The sequence below is a fragment of the Ornithorhynchus anatinus genome, chromosome 3, assembly GCF_004115215.2.
Source record: "Ornithorhynchus anatinus isolate Pmale09 chromosome 3, mOrnAna1.pri.v4, whole genome shotgun sequence".
NCBI lineage: Eukaryota > Metazoa > Chordata > Mammalia > Monotremata > Ornithorhynchidae > Ornithorhynchus > Ornithorhynchus anatinus.
Window position 1 is genome coordinate 132,775,614 of NC_041730.1, and position 18,590 is coordinate 132,794,203.

An 18,590-nucleotide genomic window follows, 5' to 3' on the forward strand; every position below is an offset into this window, starting at 1 on the left:
TCAGCTACCTCTTCTGTAAAATGGGGATTAAAAGTGCGATCCCTATGTGGGACGGGAATTGTGTCCACCCTGATTTGCCTGTATCCACCCCAGCCCTTAGTTCACTTCCTGGCATTATCGGGAAGCACCTGACAAATACCGCAGTGACCGCTTGCCAGCTGTGTGACTTTGGGCAAGTCACTTAACTTCTCTGTGCCTCAGTTCCCTAATCTGTAAAATGGGGCTGAAGACTGTGAGCCCCACGTGGGACCACCTGATCACCTTGTATCCCCCCAGCGCTTAGAACAGTGCTTTGCACATAGCGCTTAGCAAATACCACCATTTATTTTTATTTATTTTTTTATTATTTATTATTGTTAATCGTTGCTTCAGCTGCGTTATTTCTTTTCTTCTAGGTTTATCGAAGAAAAATCTTCCTTTGAATACGGGCAGGTGAATCACGCTTTAGCTGCTGCCATGAGGACGCTGGTCAAAGAATATATGATCCTTATCACTCAGCTGGAGCACCTGCAGAGGCAAGGCCTCCTGTCTTTACAGAAGCTCTGGTTCTACATCCAGCCGACCATGCGGACGATGGAGATTTTAGCATCCCTGGGTAAGTCCAGATGGCTGCCAGTCGGGTTCTCCGCCCTCCCCCGAGAGAAGCGGGGCAGCCGTCAAGGCTGGGTTCAGAGCCTGGGGGGCCGTGGGGGTTGGGAGGGAACCTTGTTCCACTTTCCCACTGGGGAAGGTGGAATTATTGTACTCTCCCATGTGCTTAGTACAGAGCACTTCAGCTGTATTTATTGAGCATTCACTGGGTGCAGAGCACTGTACTAAGCACTTGGGAGAGTACAATAGAACAACAAGCAGACACATTCCTTGCCCCCGACAAGCTTAAAGTCTAGAGGGGGAGACAAAGATTTATATAAAGAAATAAATGGCAGATCTGGACACAGGGGCTGTGGGGCTGGAAAAGGGGGTGAATAAAAGGAGCGAGTCCGGGGGACACAGAAGGGAGTGGGAGAAGAGGAAAGGAGGGCTTAAGGAAGACTGCAATACGACTGACCGACTGACTGGAATGCAGCAAAGGAGAGACCCAGGTGCGAGACGACCACGACCCAGGGGCGGAGAGACGATTCGAGGCCAGATCGTGTCATTCTTCAGCCTCAGGTCTTGGTTTTTCATCCCAAAACACCGAACCGGCAAATGGGAAACCCAGGCTACCGCCAGGTGGGGCGAATTTGGAAAAACTAACCCATTTCTCCTAGGGATAGAATTAAGGGATAAATGGCAGTCCCAGTAAGTTTCATTATGGAAAATACTCAAGTAACCATCGGCTTCTGCCCTCGCCCCCTCTGTCTTTCCCCAATGTAGCCGTATCCGTGGATAAAGGAGAATGTCTGGGGGGCTCAACCCTGAGCCTTCTTCACGACAGAACCTTCAATTACACCGGAGACAGTCAAGCTCAGGAGCTGTGCTTGTATTTGACCAAGGCGGCAAGCGTCCCCTACTTTGAAATTTTGGAGAAGTGGATCTACAGAGGAATCATAAACGACCCGTACAGGTAGATCGTGACATTGGAGGCAGTTCTGCCACGTGCCAATCACCTTCGTTTCAGCTACCGGGTTTGCAGTTTCGAATGACCCCGGTTAGGGGTGGCAAACGCCTCTGACATTGTGTTTCTTGAATTAACGGGGGCACTTAATTGTATCCGCTCCAAGATTCTGATGCGATTAAGTCCCCCGTGTGATAGGAACGAATGAGTGATACGGTTACTGCTCGGAGCACAGTGCAGTTGCTGAGACCTGGGTGCCTATTCCCGCTGTCCTGGTAAACTCTAAAAACAGTTATCGTGACTGGTATTTTCTCTGTGATTTGAACAGCTGTACAACCAACAGGCTTAAAGTGATTTTTGAGGGGTCAAAAACCTTGGATTTAATAATAATAATAATAATGTTGATATTTGTTAAGCGCTTACTATGTGCCGAGCACTGTTCTAAGCGCTGGGGTAGACACAGGGGAATCAGGTTGTCCAACGTGAGGCTCACAGTTAATCCCCATTTTACAGATGAGGTAACTGAGGCACAGAAAAGTAAAGTGACCTGCCCACAGTCACATAGCTGACAAGTGGCAGAGCCGGGAGTCGAACCCATGACCTCTGACTCCGAAGCCCAGGCTCTTTCCACTGAGCTACGCAGTACAATGCTTTGCACACAGTAAGCGCTCAGCAAATATGATTGAATTGAATCGAATTGGATTTGACCTTGTATAATTTAATAATAATAATAATAATGATGGTATTTGCTAAGTGCTTACTATGTGCCAGGCATGACAGAAGACACAAAGCCCTTTTTCCCTTTCATTCATTCATTCATTCAATAGTATTTATTGAGCGCTTACTCTGTGCAGCGCTTTGAGTGTACAATTCGGCAACAGATGGAGACAATCCCTGCCCAATAACGGGCTCACAGTCTAAACAGGGGAGACAGACAGCAAAGCAAAACAGAACTAAACAAAACAAGTACCTTAAACCTCGGGTTATACCAGTCCTAGCTGTCAAACATGGCTTCCTTTCTGGGAATTGAACCCCTGTAGTCGGAAAGGTAAGGCTGAATTTAAAACGTCTTGCTTCAAGCTTGATTTGAGAGAATATTGAATAAATGTTTTAATGCAGTAAATGATAAGGATCCTCAGAATAAGTGTCTAATCTTGGGGTTGCCTCAGACGTGTCTTCCATAACTGATTTTTAAACCCAGAAAAGGAAGACATTACTCAAATCCAGAACAAGGTGCAGCTCGCTCTCAAGCCTGCGCCTCTCTCCAGTCACTAGCCATTTAAGAGTGCTTCACCGCCTCTAACGAGAAGTATAGACAGAAGAAAAGATCTCAGCGCATCAAACCTGGCCGCTGCTACTATGAGAATCAGTTTCCATTTGGCCTTTTGTGCATACGATGCATATGATGAGCTGTTGGGTGATTTCTCTATTACTAGAGGAGAGTCTTCTTTGAAAATGTGAAAGAACCACTGGCACTCTAGCCAGAGAATCAGTTTGCCTTCGAAAATGTGGCATGTTTCTGATTCGGTTTTGTACTCCCTCCCAGCTAGCTCTCATTCTGAGGGTGGATGATTAAGCGGTTTGAGATTTTCTGGGCTCTCTTCTTCTTTCACCTCCTGCTGCCCGTAATCATTCTAATAATTGTGGTATTTATTATTTATTACTGTGGTCAAGCACTGTACTTGGCTTTGGAATGCATACAAGAAAATCACGTTCCACATGGGGGCTGTCAGTCTGAGTAGGAGGGAGAACAGACATTGAATCCCCATTTTGCAGATAAGGGAATAAAAGGTTTGATGGGAAAGGAGATTTGAACCAGGGTCCCCACAACTCCTTCCATTCCTTCAGGTCCCTTTTATCTTTGATAAATATGATTGATGGATTGATTACCTCTGGCAGGGCCCTAGTCCTTTCCCCAAGTGGGAGACCTTCTAGCCCTGATTTGGGAATAGCACTGCCGCCATCCATCAATCAGTGGTATTTATTGAGCACTTACTAGGTTTAGAGCACTGTACTAAGTGCTTGGGAGAGTACAATACCACAGAATCGGCAGACGTCCCGTGGCCTTAATGAGCTTGCCATTTAGAGCATCCACCGCCGTTCTTTTCTACAGGGAAAGAGCTGAAAGCTAGGATCCGGCTGGGGTGAACAGATGGACGAAATAATAAAGCCGAGGGGTTCTCCCTCTCCTTCACCCCTTCTGATTTCTTCCCTTGGTCGTCTGTCCTTTCTCCGACTCCTCACTGACGGAGTAGCCCTCAGGCAGACAGACAAAAATGTGAAAGCCACTGGTCTGTTTAAGTTATCGGCCAAAATGAGGTGTGGGGGATTTCTGATGATTCTCCTTTATCAGGCAGCCAATATCATGGTTAACTGAGAGTTGGGATTTTAGTTCCAGTGGTCTCTGCTAGAACTTCAAAAGACCTGTCGTAACAACGGCCGCTGAGGTCGTTACTTGGGGCTGCATTCATCTGCCCTGTTGGGTCATTAGACACGGGTAAAGGAAAGGCCCGTTGCCTCTTCTGTCGTCCCTTTAAATCGATCTTCCGTTCTGTGAGATTTGAGGAACATTCCGTGGTTTCAATAAGTAAAGTGGCAGTTTTGACGTCCAGAGAGAGGCGTCCTCTTAGAATACGCTACTGTGTCTGAAAACCTTCTCTGAATTTTACAGCGAATTCATGGTGGAAGAACATGAGCTCCAGAAGGAGAAAATCCAGGAGGATTATAACGACAAGTACTGGGATCAAAGATACACAGTCGTTCAGCAACAGATTCCATCCTTCCTCCAGAAAATGGCAGACAAAATACTTAGTACCGGTGAGGCTCTGACGGCACATTGGATTTAATAATAATAATAACAATGTTGGTATTAAGCGCTTTCTATGTGCAGAGCACTGTTCTAAGTGCTGGGTTAGATACAGGGTAATCAGGTTGTCCCAAGTGAAGCTCACAATCTTAATCCCCATTTTACAGATGAGATAACTGAGGCACAGAGAAGTTAAAGTGACTTGCCCACAGTCACACAGCTGACAAGTGGCAGAGCTGGAATTCGAACCAGAGGCTCTGAAAGAGAACAAATTTCAAACATTTAAGCACCCTGCCCTCCCTTTGACTCAGGAGAGGAAACAATTCGTCTTCCCCAGCCGTGAAAGGGAGACTCTCAGTCATTCGGTCAGTCAGGCGGTGGTATTAAAATGTGTAGAAGACTATACTGAGTGCTTGCGAGAGTTCAATAGAATAGGGAGATGTGAGCCCTGCCTTCAAGCAGCTAACACTTTAATGGGGAGAAAGACATTCAAATAAGTGACAGGGAGGAGGAAGCAACTGAGTGTAAGGATGTGTACGTAAATGCTGTCGGGTTGGGGATGGGATCAGTATCAAAGTCTTTAGGGGGTTCCAACTTAAATGCATAGGTGATGCAGAAGGGAGGGAAATGGGGTGGGGAGGTGAGAGATAAAAAAGGGAAAGTTTCCTGGAGAAGTGCTTTTTAGAAGGGCCTTAATTCCAGATGTGAAAGGAGAGGGGCTTCCGGACAGAAGAGAGCTTGAGAATTCAACATGAATTCATGAAGCATGAATTCCACAACAAAAGAGAGATGAGAGCAAGGCCCAGTGAGTGGGTGTGGTGCTAGAGGAGCGAAGTTTGTGGGCTGGGTTGGAGTGGGAGAGGAGCCAAGGTGGGTGGGAGGGGCTAGCTTTCCTCCAGTAATAAAAATTATGGGAAGCGCCAAGCACTGTTCTAAGCACTGGGATAGATACAGGGTAATCGGGTTGTCCCACGGGGAGCTCACAGTCTTAATCCCCATTTTACAAATGAGGAAACTGCGGCACAGAGAAGTGAAGTGGCTTCCCCAAGGACAGATTAGAACCCACATCTTCTGACTCCCAAGCCCATGCTCTTGCCACCAAGCCACGCCGCTTCTCTGTCCGACATCTATTCTCAGCCCCTGTGTGACATGTGAACTCCCTAAAATCTCCCGTTTTTCTCCAGCCCCACTCTCACCCCCTCTCCCTCTTTGACTCTCCCATCTCTCCCAACAGAATCTCAAGGGATCTCCCTCTTTTCATATCTACCCCCTTCCCATGCACCTCCGACCCCATCCCTCTGCACCTTATCAAAACTTGCGCCTCCCTTATTCCTTCATTCCTTCATTCAATAATATTCATTGAGTACTTACTATGTGCAGAACACTGTACTGAGCGCTTGGAACGTACAGTTCAGCAACAGATAGAGACAGTCCCTGCCCAGTGACGGGCTCTCAGTTCTTCCCTGACGGCCGTCTTCAGCCATTGCCTTTCCAATGGCTTTTTCCTCTCTGCTATCAAACATGCTCATATATACCCTATTCTTAAAAAAAAAGCCCTACTTTGTCCCCAGTTATCTCCTGAAGCAGCATGGCCCAGTGGATGGAGCACGGGCCTGGGAGTCAGGTGGACCTGGGTTCTAGTCCCAGCTCCGCCACGTATCTGCTGTGTGACCTTGGGCAAGTCACTTCAGTTCTCTGCCTTGGTGACCTCATGCGTCAAATGGGGATTGAGACTGAGCCCCATGTGGGAGAGGGACTGTGTCCAACTCAATTGGCTTGTATCCACCTGAGTGCTCAGAACAGTGCCTGGCACATAGTAAGCACTTCACCAGTACCACAGTTCTTATGGAAGCAGTCTGGTCTAGTGGAAACAGCACAGGCTTGGGAGTCATAGGACAAGGGTTCTAATTCCAGCTCTACCACATGTCTGCTGTGTGACCTCAGGCAAGTCACTTAACTTCTTTGTGATTCAGTTAATTCAGTTACCTCATCTGTAAAACGGGCATTGAGACTGGGAGCCCCATGTGGGACGGGAAATGTGTCCAACCTGATTACTTTTAATCTACCCTGTGCTTGGAACAGTGTAAAAGTAAGCCCTTAACAGATAACCCGGTTATCGTTATTATCATTACCCTCCAAACTCCTTGAGTGAGTTCTTCCCACTCACTGCCTCCATTTGCTTTCTAATTCTCTCCTTGCCCCCCCCCCCCATATACCTTCTGCCCACTTCATTCCATGGAAACCACTCTCTCCAATATCATCCTTGATGTCCTTTTTCCATCTGTGAAATGGGGATTAAGACTGAGCCCTTTGTGTGGGACATGGACTGTATCCTTCCTAATTAGCTTGTAATAATAATTATAGTGTTTGTTAAGCGTTTAGTCTGTGCCAAGCACTGTTGTAAGCACTGGAGTAGATGCAAGGTAATCAGATTGTCCCAGGTGGGACTCACAGTCTTCATCCCCATTTTACTGATGGGGTAACTGAGGCACAGAGAAGTAAGGTAACTTTCCCAAGGTCACACAGCAGACGAGTGGAGAATCTGGGATAATAATAATTTTGGTATTTGTTAAGCGCTTACTATGTGCCAAGCACTGTTCTAAGCTCTGGGTAGATACAAAGTAATCAGTTTGTCCCACGTGAGGCTCACGGTCTTCATCCCCATTTTACAGTTGAAGGAACTGAGGCCCAGAGAAGTGAAGTGCTTGCTCAAAGTCACACAGCTGACAAGTGGCGGAGCCGGGATTAGAACCCATGACCACCTGACTCCCAGGCCCGTGCCGTCTCCATTTTTCCGTGCTGCCTCTCATCTAGCCCAGGGCTTAGCAAGTGCCTGGCACGTAATAAGCACTTAAAAATACCATTAAAACAAAAAAATCTGGGTCGAGTCCCAGGGAAGACCCTTTTTCCTTGCAGTCCAGTCATCCACAAGAGGGAGAATTAGGCTCGCCAAGTGTTCGCTCATCCACCTGGGAGCTAATCCCAAATTGTATTAACATGGAAACAGGAAAAGGTAGTCGGGTTCATTGATCCATTGACGTTTATTGAGCACCTACTTTATGCAAAGCACTGTAATAGAGGAATGAGTCCTAATATCTCTTGGCTACCTTCCCCTCTCTGCCTTCTAGGAAAGTATCTCAATGTAGTCAGAGAATGTGGTCGAGACGTGACCTGCCCCTTGGCCAAAGAAGTGATCTACACTTTGAAGGAGCGAGCGTATGTGGAACAGATAGAAAAGGCTTTCAACTACGCTAGCAAGGTGCTTCTGGATTTCCTCATAGAAGAAAAAGAACTCGTGGCACATTTAAGGTTGGTTTTCTTAAATTGCAGCGTCTATTCGTGGGAAAGGAAAACCTGATGGCATTTTAGACCGTTTTTCAGGTTTTAGAACTGCTATTGTTAGGATTCAGTATTTTTTTGGTCATTAGGGTTATTGTTTGTAACTGGATTTCTACAGAAGTTCGATCAAGTAGGATCAAATTATTCCTTCTTCTGATCTTCTTAATAGAGGAGGTTCCAACTTAGAATTCCCAGAACTAAGAAATCGGATAGTTGCCTTCAGGAGCCCTGCAAAATTGGTGTCTAGTGCCTTTTTTTTTCCCTCTACTTCCTTCTGCTTTATTTAATTTTTTTAAATCATGCGGTGTGAGTTTACAACATTTCTCCTGAGTTTGGACTCTACTGTAATATTCTCTCTGCAAAGGTGCCGTTTCTGGTTATGCAGCCTAACTTTCATTACGTTGCTCATATTTCTAGCACTCTAGAATAATCCATTTATACCCTTTTATCATCTGCGTTAAATCCCTTTGTGTTCTGGTAGATGATAAACTCCTTTCTTATTCTTCCTCTTTCTCCATCCGCCCCAACCATACACCACCCTTTAGCTCTTGACTCGGTTTAACCAAATGGTAAGCGCATTAATTCAGTTCTCTAAATCTCACCACATCCCTCAGCCCTCTGTGGTCGCTCCTCATTTTAGCTCTTTTCCCGTAGCATGCTCTGGGCTGTTGAACTTCCCAGAACTACCGGCATTTCTCTAGTCCCAGGATAATCCTTGTTGGGCAGCGACATCAACATTTCCTTTTGTCTACTGTGTTAACTATAGAAAATAAGTATTTTTTTCCTCAATTTCCAATCAGTAGTATTTTGGGGGAGGCTTAGTTGTGCAGAGCCCTGCTTGAGGGAGTTCAGTAGAACTAGAAGACCCAGTCCCTTCCCTCGAAGCAGCAGAGCATAGTGGATAGAGCACGGGCCTGGGAGTCAGACGGTCATGGGTTCCAATCCCGGCTCGACCAGATGCTTTCTGCGGGACCTGAGGCAAGTAAGTCACTTCTCTACGCCTCAGTTACCACATCTGTAAAATGAGGGGTGAGACTGTGAGCCCCATGTGGGACAGGGACCGCGTCCAACCCGATTTGCTTGTATCCATCCCAGCGCCTAGTCCAATGCCTGGCACATAGTAAGTGCTTAACAGATACGATAATTATCATTGTTATTATGAAACAACTGCAGTGTGGCTAGCCGTTTTAGATCATCTTCAGCCGCCAGATCGGATGTAATTGCTGGTGCTCCACCGTTCCAGAATGACTTCCTCATTTTTTGCACCTTAACTTCTTGGGCAGGTCCATAAAGCACTATTTCCTCATGGATCAGGGAGACTTCTTTGTGCATTTCATGGATCTCACGGAAGAGGAACTGAAAAAGCCGGTGGATGATATTATCCCTACTAGATTAGAAGCTCTACTTGAGCTGGCTTTAAGGATGAGCACTGCTAATACAGACCCATTTAAAGATGACTTAAAGGTAAGAAGTGGATAAATCAGTTGGTGTCTGAAATGTTAAATCACGGTTTAGGAAGTATAAAAATGAATCCCATGTGAAAATGTCAGAATCGATTTTCTTCCAAAGCATTCGCTTGTAATAGGAACACTCTGGCCGCTCGGCAGATGGGAGAAGACACAAGATGGATGAAGTGATTTGGGCACGGTGACGGAGCAGTGGGGGAGAAGATGAAATGAAATTTTTGGTGATTTCCCCATTTGTCTTTTTGGCCAGTAGATCTTAGGCGCTTGGAAGATTTCCCCTCTGCTCCCCATTCGACCATCCTCCTCCCCCAGTCACCTCCCAATCAATCAATCGTACGTATTGAGCACTTGCTGTGGGCAGGGCGGCGAGACGTAGTGGAAAGAGCACGGGTTTGGCAGTCAGAGGACGTGGGTTCTAATTCCGGCTCCGCCACTTGTCTGCTGTGTGGCTTTGGGCAAGTCACTTCACTTCTCTGTCCCTCAGTTGCCTCCTCTGGAAAATGCGGATTGAGACTAGGAGCCCCAAGAGGGAAAATCTGTTTACCTTGTAATAATAATAATGTTGGTGTTTATTAAGTGCTTACTATGTGCAGAGCTGGGGTAGATACAGGGTAATCAGGTTGTTCCACGTGAGGCTCACAGTCTTCATCCCCATTTTACAGATGAGGTCACTGAGGCACCGAGAAGTGAAGTGACTTGCCCCCAGTCACACGGCTGACAAGTGGCAGAGCCGGGATGCGAACCCATGAACTCTTGACTCCCAAGCCCGGGCTCTTTCCAAGTGCTTAGGACAGTGATAATAATGTTGGTATTTGTTAAGCATTTACTATGTGCAGAGCACTGTTCTAAGCGCTGGGGTAAACACAGGGGAATCAGGTTGTCCCACGTGGGGCTCACAGGCTTAATCCCCATTTTACAGATGAGGGAACTGAGGCACAGAGAAGTTAAGTGACTTGCCCACAGTCACACAGCTGACAAGTGGCAGAGCTGGGAGCTTGGCGTATAGTAAGCACTTGACAAATATCATAATTAATAATTATCATTACTACTAAGCGCTTGGGAGAGTACAACATAGAGTTGGTAGACACGTTCCCTGCCCACAACGAGTTTACAGCATAGAGGAGAGTACACTGAATTTAAGCAGACACAGCCAATCAGTCAGTGGTATTTACTGTGCGCTCACTGCGTGCGGAGCACTGGATCGAGCGATTGGGAGAGTCCGACACAGTCGAGATGGTAGACTCGATTTCTGCCCACCAGGGGTTTCTAAACCTCAGGGGGAGACGGATATTAAAGTGAATTACAGATAAGGGGAAATAGTAGCCGGGAGGGCGGGGGGAGATGGACATAGAAGACTCTGCCCCCATGGAGCTTAGAAAACAGGAAAACGAGGGGAAAAAGACGGGAGGCGGCGACGAGTGAGGCTGGTGACAGCGGGCAGCCTCCAGCTGGGGGAACTCTGCCTCCCACAACGCGGTTGCTCCTCTGGCCTCGACTGACCTGCTCCCTCTGTCTTCATCATCCCTCCCAGCCCCACAGCACTTATGTTCGTAGCTGTCATCTATCCATTTCTGTTCATATCCGTCTCCCCCTCTCGTCACGGGCTTGGGAGTCAGAGGTCATGGGTTCGAATCCCGGCTCTGCCGCCTGGCAGCTGTGTGACTGTGGGCAAGTCACTTAACTTCTCTGTACCTCAGTGACCTCATCTGTAAAATGGGGATTGAGACTGTGAGCCTCACGTGGGACAACCTGATTAATCCTGTATCTACCCCAGCGCTTAGAACAGTGCTCTGCACATAGTAAGCGCTTAAATACCAACATTATTATTATTAGACTGGAAGCTTGTTGTGTACAGGGAATGTGTCCGTTATATTGTTCTGTTGTACTCTCCCTGGCGTTTAGTACAGAGGTCTGCACACAGTAAGCACTCGATAAATAGAATAACAGTGGAATTTGTTAAGCACTTCCTGTGTGCCAGGCACTATGTTAAGTGCTGGGGTGGAAACAAGCAAATTGGATTAGACACAGTCTCTGTCCCACGTGGGGCTCACAGCCTCAATTCCCATTTTCCAGATGAGGCAACTAAGGCCCAGGGAAGTGAAGTGACTTCCTTGAGGTCACACAGCAGACAAGTGGTGGCGGGACTAGAACCCATGACTTTCTGATTCCCAGGCCCGTGAGATGCTCCTAGAAGTCTCACTTTACGCCTGATGAAGAAGAAGCGTGGTTTAGTGGAAAGAGCATTGGCCTAGGGAGGACCTAGGTTAATTCCAGCTCTGCCGCTTGTCTGCTGTGTGACCTCGAGGAAGGCGCTTCACGACTCTGGGCCTCAGTTTCCTCATCTGTAAAATGGGGATTCAGTACCCTACGCCATTTTCTCTGTTTGACCATCTGAGGCCGAGAGCCCATCCCACCTGTGGCCCGGGTCTTCGGAGGACCGAGGTGACTGACCCGGCCACAGCCGTGACGAGGCCTCCCCTTTGGGAGCGGCGGATGGATGAGGCTGCGCTGGGCCCCGTCAGCCGCACCAAAGCAGTTGAACGGCGGGAGGACGACCGTGAATGGAGGAGGGAACATTTGGAAGATTAGAGAAGCAGCGTTGCCTAGGGGATAGAGCACAGGACCTGGGTTCTAATCCAGGCTCCGCCCCTTATAATAATAATGATAATGGTGGTATTTGTTAAGCGCTTACTATGTGCAAAGCACTGTTCTAAGCGCTGGGGGGGATACAAGGCGATCAGGTTGTCCCACGTGAGGCTCACAGTTTTTAATCCCCATTTTGCAGATGAAGGAACTGAGGCACAGAGAAGTGAAGTGACTTGCCCAAAGTCACATAGCTGGCAAGTGGCGGAGACGGGATTCGAACCCATGACCTCTGACTCCCCGGTCCGGGCTCTTTCCACTGAGCCACGCTGCTTCCCTTATCTGCTCCGTGACCTTGAGCAAGTCACTTCGCTTCTGTGGGCTTCAGTTCCCTCGTCCATAAAATGGGGACGGAGAATGTGCGGCGGGGCCGGTGTCCAACCCAATTTACTTGTATCCACCCCAGTGCTTAGAACAGTGCCTGGCATATAGTAAGCGCTGTAGAGAAGCAGTGTGGCTCAGGGGAAAGAGCACGGGCTTGGGAGTCAGAGGTCATGGGTTCGAATCCCAGCTCTGCCACTTGTCAGAGGTGTGACTGTGGGCAAGTCACTTCACTTCTCTGTGCCTCGGTTACCTCATCTGTAAAATGGGGATTAAGACTGTGAGCCTCACGTGGGTCAACCTGATTATCCGGTATCTACCCCAGCACTTGGAACAGTGCTCTGCACATAGTAAGCGCTAAGCAAATACCACCATTATTATTTTTAAGTTTTGCTCTCTCAGGCCGGGAAGCCCATTCCTTTCAACTTGTATTTCGGAGGGCTCGTGCAGCGTCTTGTGAGGTAACGGTTAGAGCAAAGAAACCTGGAGTCTGATCCCCGCTCTGCCCTCGATATGCCCCGTGTCTTGGAGCTAGTCACCCAACCTCAAAACCTCGGTGTCCTCATGGTCAGATGGGCCTTACGCTACCCGCTTCTCCCTGTCTCACTGGCAGGTAGGGAAGACAGAACAGCGTGGCCTACCTCAGTGCTCACCACACTGCCTGGCATGTAGTAAATGCTTAAATACCATGAAAAGAAAAAGACAAATGAGAGAGTTGGTGGGATAGGGCTCGAGAAGCCCGGGTACGTTTTAAGGTACGATTACCAGCCTTCCCTCTGAGGTCGAGCCGGGGTGGAATAATAGAGCCGGGGCTCCTCTTACCGCGGTTTGGGCAAAAGGGTGAGAAGCGGGCTCCATCCCAGGCAGGGTGTGAGGGGCTTGGACAATTTAGAGAGGACGACGATGGAGATGAGCCCCGGGTGCCCTCCCCTCAGAATCAAGCCATCGAGATGCCCACAGTTGGTTGCTCTTTAGACCGAATAGGATGGCAGATTTGTTTCACGCTTCCTTTTCCTAAGAGACAACGTGGCCTAGTAGATAGAGCGTGGGCCTGGGAGTCAGAAGTTCCTGGCCGCTAATCCGCCTCCGCCACTTGTCTGCTGCGTGACCTTGGGCAAGTCACCTCACTCCTCTGTCCTTCGGTTACCTCATCGGTAAAATGGGGATTAAGGCTGTGAGCCCCGCACGGGACGGGGACCGTGTCCAGCCTGCCTAGCTCGTGTCTACCCCAGAGCTCAGAACGGTGCTTGACCCATAAGACCGCTATTATCGTCGTCGCTATTATCGTCGTCGTTATTTCCTGTCCTTTTTTCAGATCGACCTGATGCCCCACGACCTGATCACCCAGCTTCTGCGAGTCCTGGCCATTGAAACCAAGCAGGAGAAAGCAATTATTAATGCAGACCCCACCGAACTCACCCTGAGTGGTCTGGAAGCCTTTTCTTTTGATTACATTGTCAAATGGCCTCTGTCGCTTATTATTAACAGGTAAGAGACTACTCCACCGAGAAAACGCCCTCAAAAGCATTTCGAGTAGTACATTCAATCTCTCCTCGAGCTTGCTGAGGACAATTCCTGAGCTTTATTTTCCTGGGAGTTAGAAGGAAATCAGGCAGATTTGAAATCTAAAGGTTTAATCTCCGGTAGCTCTCTTACTGTTAGGGCCTATAGGTCTTTCTTTTGTGAGTTTACTATCGCCAATAAAAGCGACCAAGAAAGTGTTCCTGGGTTAACACCCGATGCCCCCGGTGCTGCTTTGACCGTCCTTTTTTTTATTTGCAGAAAAGCTTTAACCCGTTATCAGATGCTGTTCAGGCACATGTTCTATTGCAAGCATGTGGAGAGACAACTGTGCAACGTTTGGATCAGCAACAAGGCCGCTAAGCAGTACTCGCTGCACTCTGCCAAGTGGTATGTTTCCGTTCCTTCCCTTGGAAGGGGCAGGAGGGAACCGTTCGGCTTTTCAAACAGTTTTGACGACTTTCTCTGTTAAGAAATGCGGTAGGGTGAATTGACGGTTTCTCGGGAAAAGATTCGGAGGAGAGGATTTGAGGGAGAGCAGCGTGGCCTAGTGGAAAGAGCACGGACCTGGGAGTCAGAGGACCCGAGTTCAAATTCCAGCTCCGCCGCTGGTCCGTTGGGTGAGCTCGGGCAAGCCCCTTCGCTTCTCAGTGCCTCAGTTTCCTCATCTATAAAGTCCTACTCCCTCCAGTTTAGACTGTGAACCCCATGTGAAAAGGGATTGTGTCCAACTTGATTAAGTTGTATGTTGTATCTATCTCCCCAGGGCTTAGAAAAGTGCTGGACACACGGTAGGTGCTTAACAAATAATACTAATAATCAGAAGCAGTGTGGCATAGTGGATAGAGCACGGGCCTGAGAGTCAGAAGGTCTTGGGTTCTAATCCCAGAAGCAGCTTGGCTACAGAAACAGCTTGGCTCAGTGGAAAGAGCACGGGCTTTGGAGTCAGAGGTCATGGGTTCAAATCCCGCCTCGGCCATTTGTCAGCTGTTTGACTCTGGGCAAGTCACTTAACTTCTCGGTGCCTCAGTTCCCTCATCTGTAAATTGGGGATTAAGCCTGTGAGCCCCACATGGGACAACCTGATTCCCCTGTGTCTACCCCAGCGCTTAGAACAGTGCTCGGCACGTAGTAAGTGCTTAACAAATACCAACATGATGATGATGAATCCCAACCCTGCCACGTGTCTGCTGGTTGACGTTGGGCAAGTCACTTCACTTCTCTGTGCCTCAGTTCCCTCATCTGTAAAATGGGGATTGAGACCGTGAGCCCCACGTGAGGCAGGGACTGTGTCCCACCCGACTTGCTTGTATCCACCCCAGTGCTTAGCACATACTAAGCACTTTACAAATAACATCATTATTAATTAATAATAGTATATGAGTGTTTGGCCTCTTCCACAGAGAGGTGGCAGGGATCAGAGATCTTAGCCTTGAAATTACCGGAACCCCTTGGAAGAAAGAATATTGGGGGGAAAAAAAAAGCCTGTGATTTTTCAAGGAGTGATTCTCAGTGGATGCCGTATTATCCCTCTTGAGAGAACGATCCTGTCAAGTAAGAGTTTTAAATTGGTTTGATTCGTGGAAACGTGAATGATCCTAAATGTTCGGCAGACTGAGCTGGGGCCCTGCTTCAGGCAAAGACCAGAACGACCACATCTCGTGGCTCAGTGGAAAGAGCCCGGGCTGGGGAGTCGGAGGTCATGAGTTCGAATCCCAGCTCTGCTACTTGTCAGCTGTGTGACTGTGAGCAAGTCGCTTAACTTCTCTAGGCCTCAATTACCTCATCTGTAAAATGGGGATTAAGACTGTGAGCCCCATGTGGGACAACCTGATTCCCCTATGTCTACCCCAGTGCTTAGAACAGTGCTCTGCACATAGTAAGCGCTTAACAAATACCAACATTATTATTATTATTATTATTCTCTGTGCCTCAGTTACCTCATCTGTAAAATGGGGATTAACTGTGAGCCTCACGTGGGACAACCTGATTACCCTGTATCTACCCCAGCGCTTAGAACGGTGCTCTGCACATAGTAAGCGCTTAACAAATGCCAACATTATCATTATTATTATTATTATTATTATTATTAAATAACCCTCTTTACCAAACTCAGCTCCCATCCCTGATTCCTTCCTTTCTCCTACTGTTACCCTCTCGACAGCTGCCCCAGAAAGCAACCTCTCCTGATTACGGGCCAACCTCTCTTGGCCGGAGAAAGCCTCTTCCACCGGTTTGCCAGCCTCCCCCTTCCATAAGCCCTCCTCCCAGGTGCCACAGATGATAATGTTGGTATTTGTTAAGCGCTTCCTATGTGCCGAGCACTGTTCTAAGCGCTGGGGTAGGCACGGGGGAATCAGGTTGTCCCACGTGGGGCTCACAGTCTTCATCCCCATTTTACAGATGAGGTAACTGAGGCACCGAGAAGTTAAGTGACTTGCCCAGAGTCACACAGCTGACAAGCGGCCGAGCGGGATTCGAACCCATGACCGCGGACTCCAAAGCCCGTGCTCTTTCCACTGAGCCACGCTGCTTCTCTGTGCTCTCTATCTACATGGCAGATGCCACGTCTCGCCAACCAGCCCGGCCCCTTCACGCGTATTTTCACCACCCCCACTTCCTCTGTCTCCGCATCCGCCACCGTTCTCTCCCCCGACCCCCGTCATGACGACCACTCAACCCTGAGCTGTTTTTACCGATTGCCATTGAGAGTCATTTCACGGGCAGGACTAAGCTCTCAGTACGACGCCCCGCACGGAGTAAGCGCTCCGTAAATGGGATTGACCGACCGCATCCCGAGTGGACGCCGGGCTGACCAGCTTCCGTCGTTCCAGGTTTGCTGGTGCTTTCACTCTGCGCCAGCGGATGCTGAACTTTGTTCAAAACATCCAGTATTACATGATGTTTGAAGTGATGGAGCCGACGTGGCACGTTCTGGAGAAAAATCTGAAATTGGTGAGTCGGGAGGTTTCTTGCATCAGGAGGTAAACGTTTCACACCACCCCGTGATCCAAAGAGCCGGAAGCGCGAAGGCGGGCGGGAGGGTGAGCGGACCGGAATTCCGGCGACGGAGCGGTGGAGAGCGCGCCTTCCAGGGAGGGAGGCGTGCGGGAAAGAGAGGCAGTGGCAAGCCACCGGGCCAGGGCGAGGCAAGGAGGAAGGGATTGGAAGCTCCTCGAGGGCAGGGATTGTGTCTACCCACTCGGAAGCAGCATGGCCTAGTGGCTAGAGCAGGGGCCTTGGGGGTCAGAAGATTGTGGCTTCTGATCCCGGCTCTTGCCACCTGCCCGCCCTGTGACCTTGGGCAAGTCTCTTCTCTGCGCCTCAGTTTCCTCATCTGAAAATGGGAATTAAGACTGTGAGCCTCATGTGGGACAGGGATTGCGTCCAACCCAATTTGCTCATATCCAAGACAGCGCTTAGTGATGATGATGGCGTTTGTTAAGCGCTTTCTATGTGCCAAGCACTGTTCTAAGCGCTGGAGGGATACAAGGTGATCAGGTTGTCCCACGTGGGGCTCACAGTCTTCATCCCCATTTTACAGATGAGGTCACTGAGGCCCAGAGAAGTGGAGTGTCTTGCCCCCAGTCACACGGCTGACAAGCGGCAGAGCCGGGATTAGAACCCATGACCTAGGCCCGGGCCAAGCCCGGGCCCTTTCCACTGAGCCACGCCGCTTCTCCAATGCCTGGCACTCAGTAAACACTTAACAAATACCAGAATTAGTATTATCATTTGTCAGCTCTTAGTAGAGTTCCCTGCGCACAGAGAGAGCTCAATGTGTTAGGGATGGGCTACAGAGTCCCCGCTGCTGCCCCATGCATTCAGTTCATTCAGTCGTATTTATTGAACACTTACTGTGTACAGAGCACTTTACTAAGCGCTTGGGCGAGTACGATACAACAATAGATACATTCCCTGCCCAAAAAGAGCTCACAGTCTAGAGAGGGAGACAGGCATTAATATGCATACATATACATATATACGTACGTAAATAAATTTCAAGCTGCAGTTATTAGCATGACCAGCCTTTCCGTATTATTATTATTATTATATGTCACCGAGTCATTTCCGATTCACAGCGACTCCATGGATATATTTTCTCCAAAATGTCCCGTCTCTTGCCGTAATCCACATCCTTTCTAACGTTTCTTACGTTATCATCCTTATGGTCTCTTTCCATCTAGCTGCCGGCCTGCCTCTTCCTCAATTTACCAGGACTTTTCCTCATTTTCCCTGGACTTTTCCTAGCGTTAGTGTCTTCTCCAGAGAATTAACCCTCCTGATGATTGTGTCCAAAATATGCTCCTCCAAGTTGAGTTATTGGGCATTCCAAAGACCACTTTGGCTTAATTCGCTCTAAAATCTATTAGTTTTTCGGGCAGTCCATGGAATTGGGAAAAACCTTTTGCAGCACCGCATTTCAGAAGAATCGATGTTCTTTCTATCCTGTTTTTTCACTGTCCAGTTTTCGGGCCCATATATCGTCGCTGGAAACACCATCCAATTGACAATATGTATTGACAGTCGGCAGTTGTTACATCAGCATATTTCATGACTTTACCATAAAGGAGTAATATATCAAAGTATTTTTCAACTATAACTACAACAGTAATAATAATATTAATGGGAGTATTTGTGAAGTGCTTCCTCTGTGTCAAGCACTGTCCTAAATGCTGGGGCAGTGCCAAGATAATTCGATCAAAAAGTCTGTCCCCCTCATGGGGCTCATAGTGTAAAAGGGAAGGAGAGCAGGTATCTATCCCCTTTGTACTACAGATGAGGAAATTGAGGCACAGAAAAGTTAAATAATAATAATTGTGGATTGTGGAAGCAGCTTGGCTTAGTGGAAAGAGCCCGGGCTTGGGAGTCAGAGGTCATGGGTTCTAATTCCGGCTCCGCCGCTCGTCAGCTGGGTGACCTTGGGCAAGTCACTTAACTTCTCTGTGCCTCCGTG

General features: G+C 48.3%; 1 protein-coding gene across 1 annotated transcript in view; it reads left to right on the top strand.

The window, feature by feature from the left end:
- The window catches only part of TUBGCP2 (tubulin gamma complex associated protein 2), a 53,537-nt gene that overhangs the window by 27,706 nt on the left and 7,241 nt on the right, over positions 1-18,590 (top strand). Inside the window, exons 8-15 of the mRNA XM_029060917.2 lie at positions 396-595; positions 1,357-1,546; positions 4,209-4,354; positions 7,472-7,652; positions 8,966-9,146; positions 13,428-13,600; positions 13,895-14,023; positions 16,468-16,588. Of these exons, the coding sequence (XP_028916750.1) occupies positions 396-595; positions 1,357-1,546; positions 4,209-4,354; positions 7,472-7,652; positions 8,966-9,146; positions 13,428-13,600; positions 13,895-14,023; positions 16,468-16,588 (1,321 nt within the window). The remainder of the gene's footprint in view (positions 1-395; positions 596-1,356; positions 1,547-4,208; positions 4,355-7,471; positions 7,653-8,965; positions 9,147-13,427; positions 13,601-13,894; positions 14,024-16,467; positions 16,589-18,590) is intronic.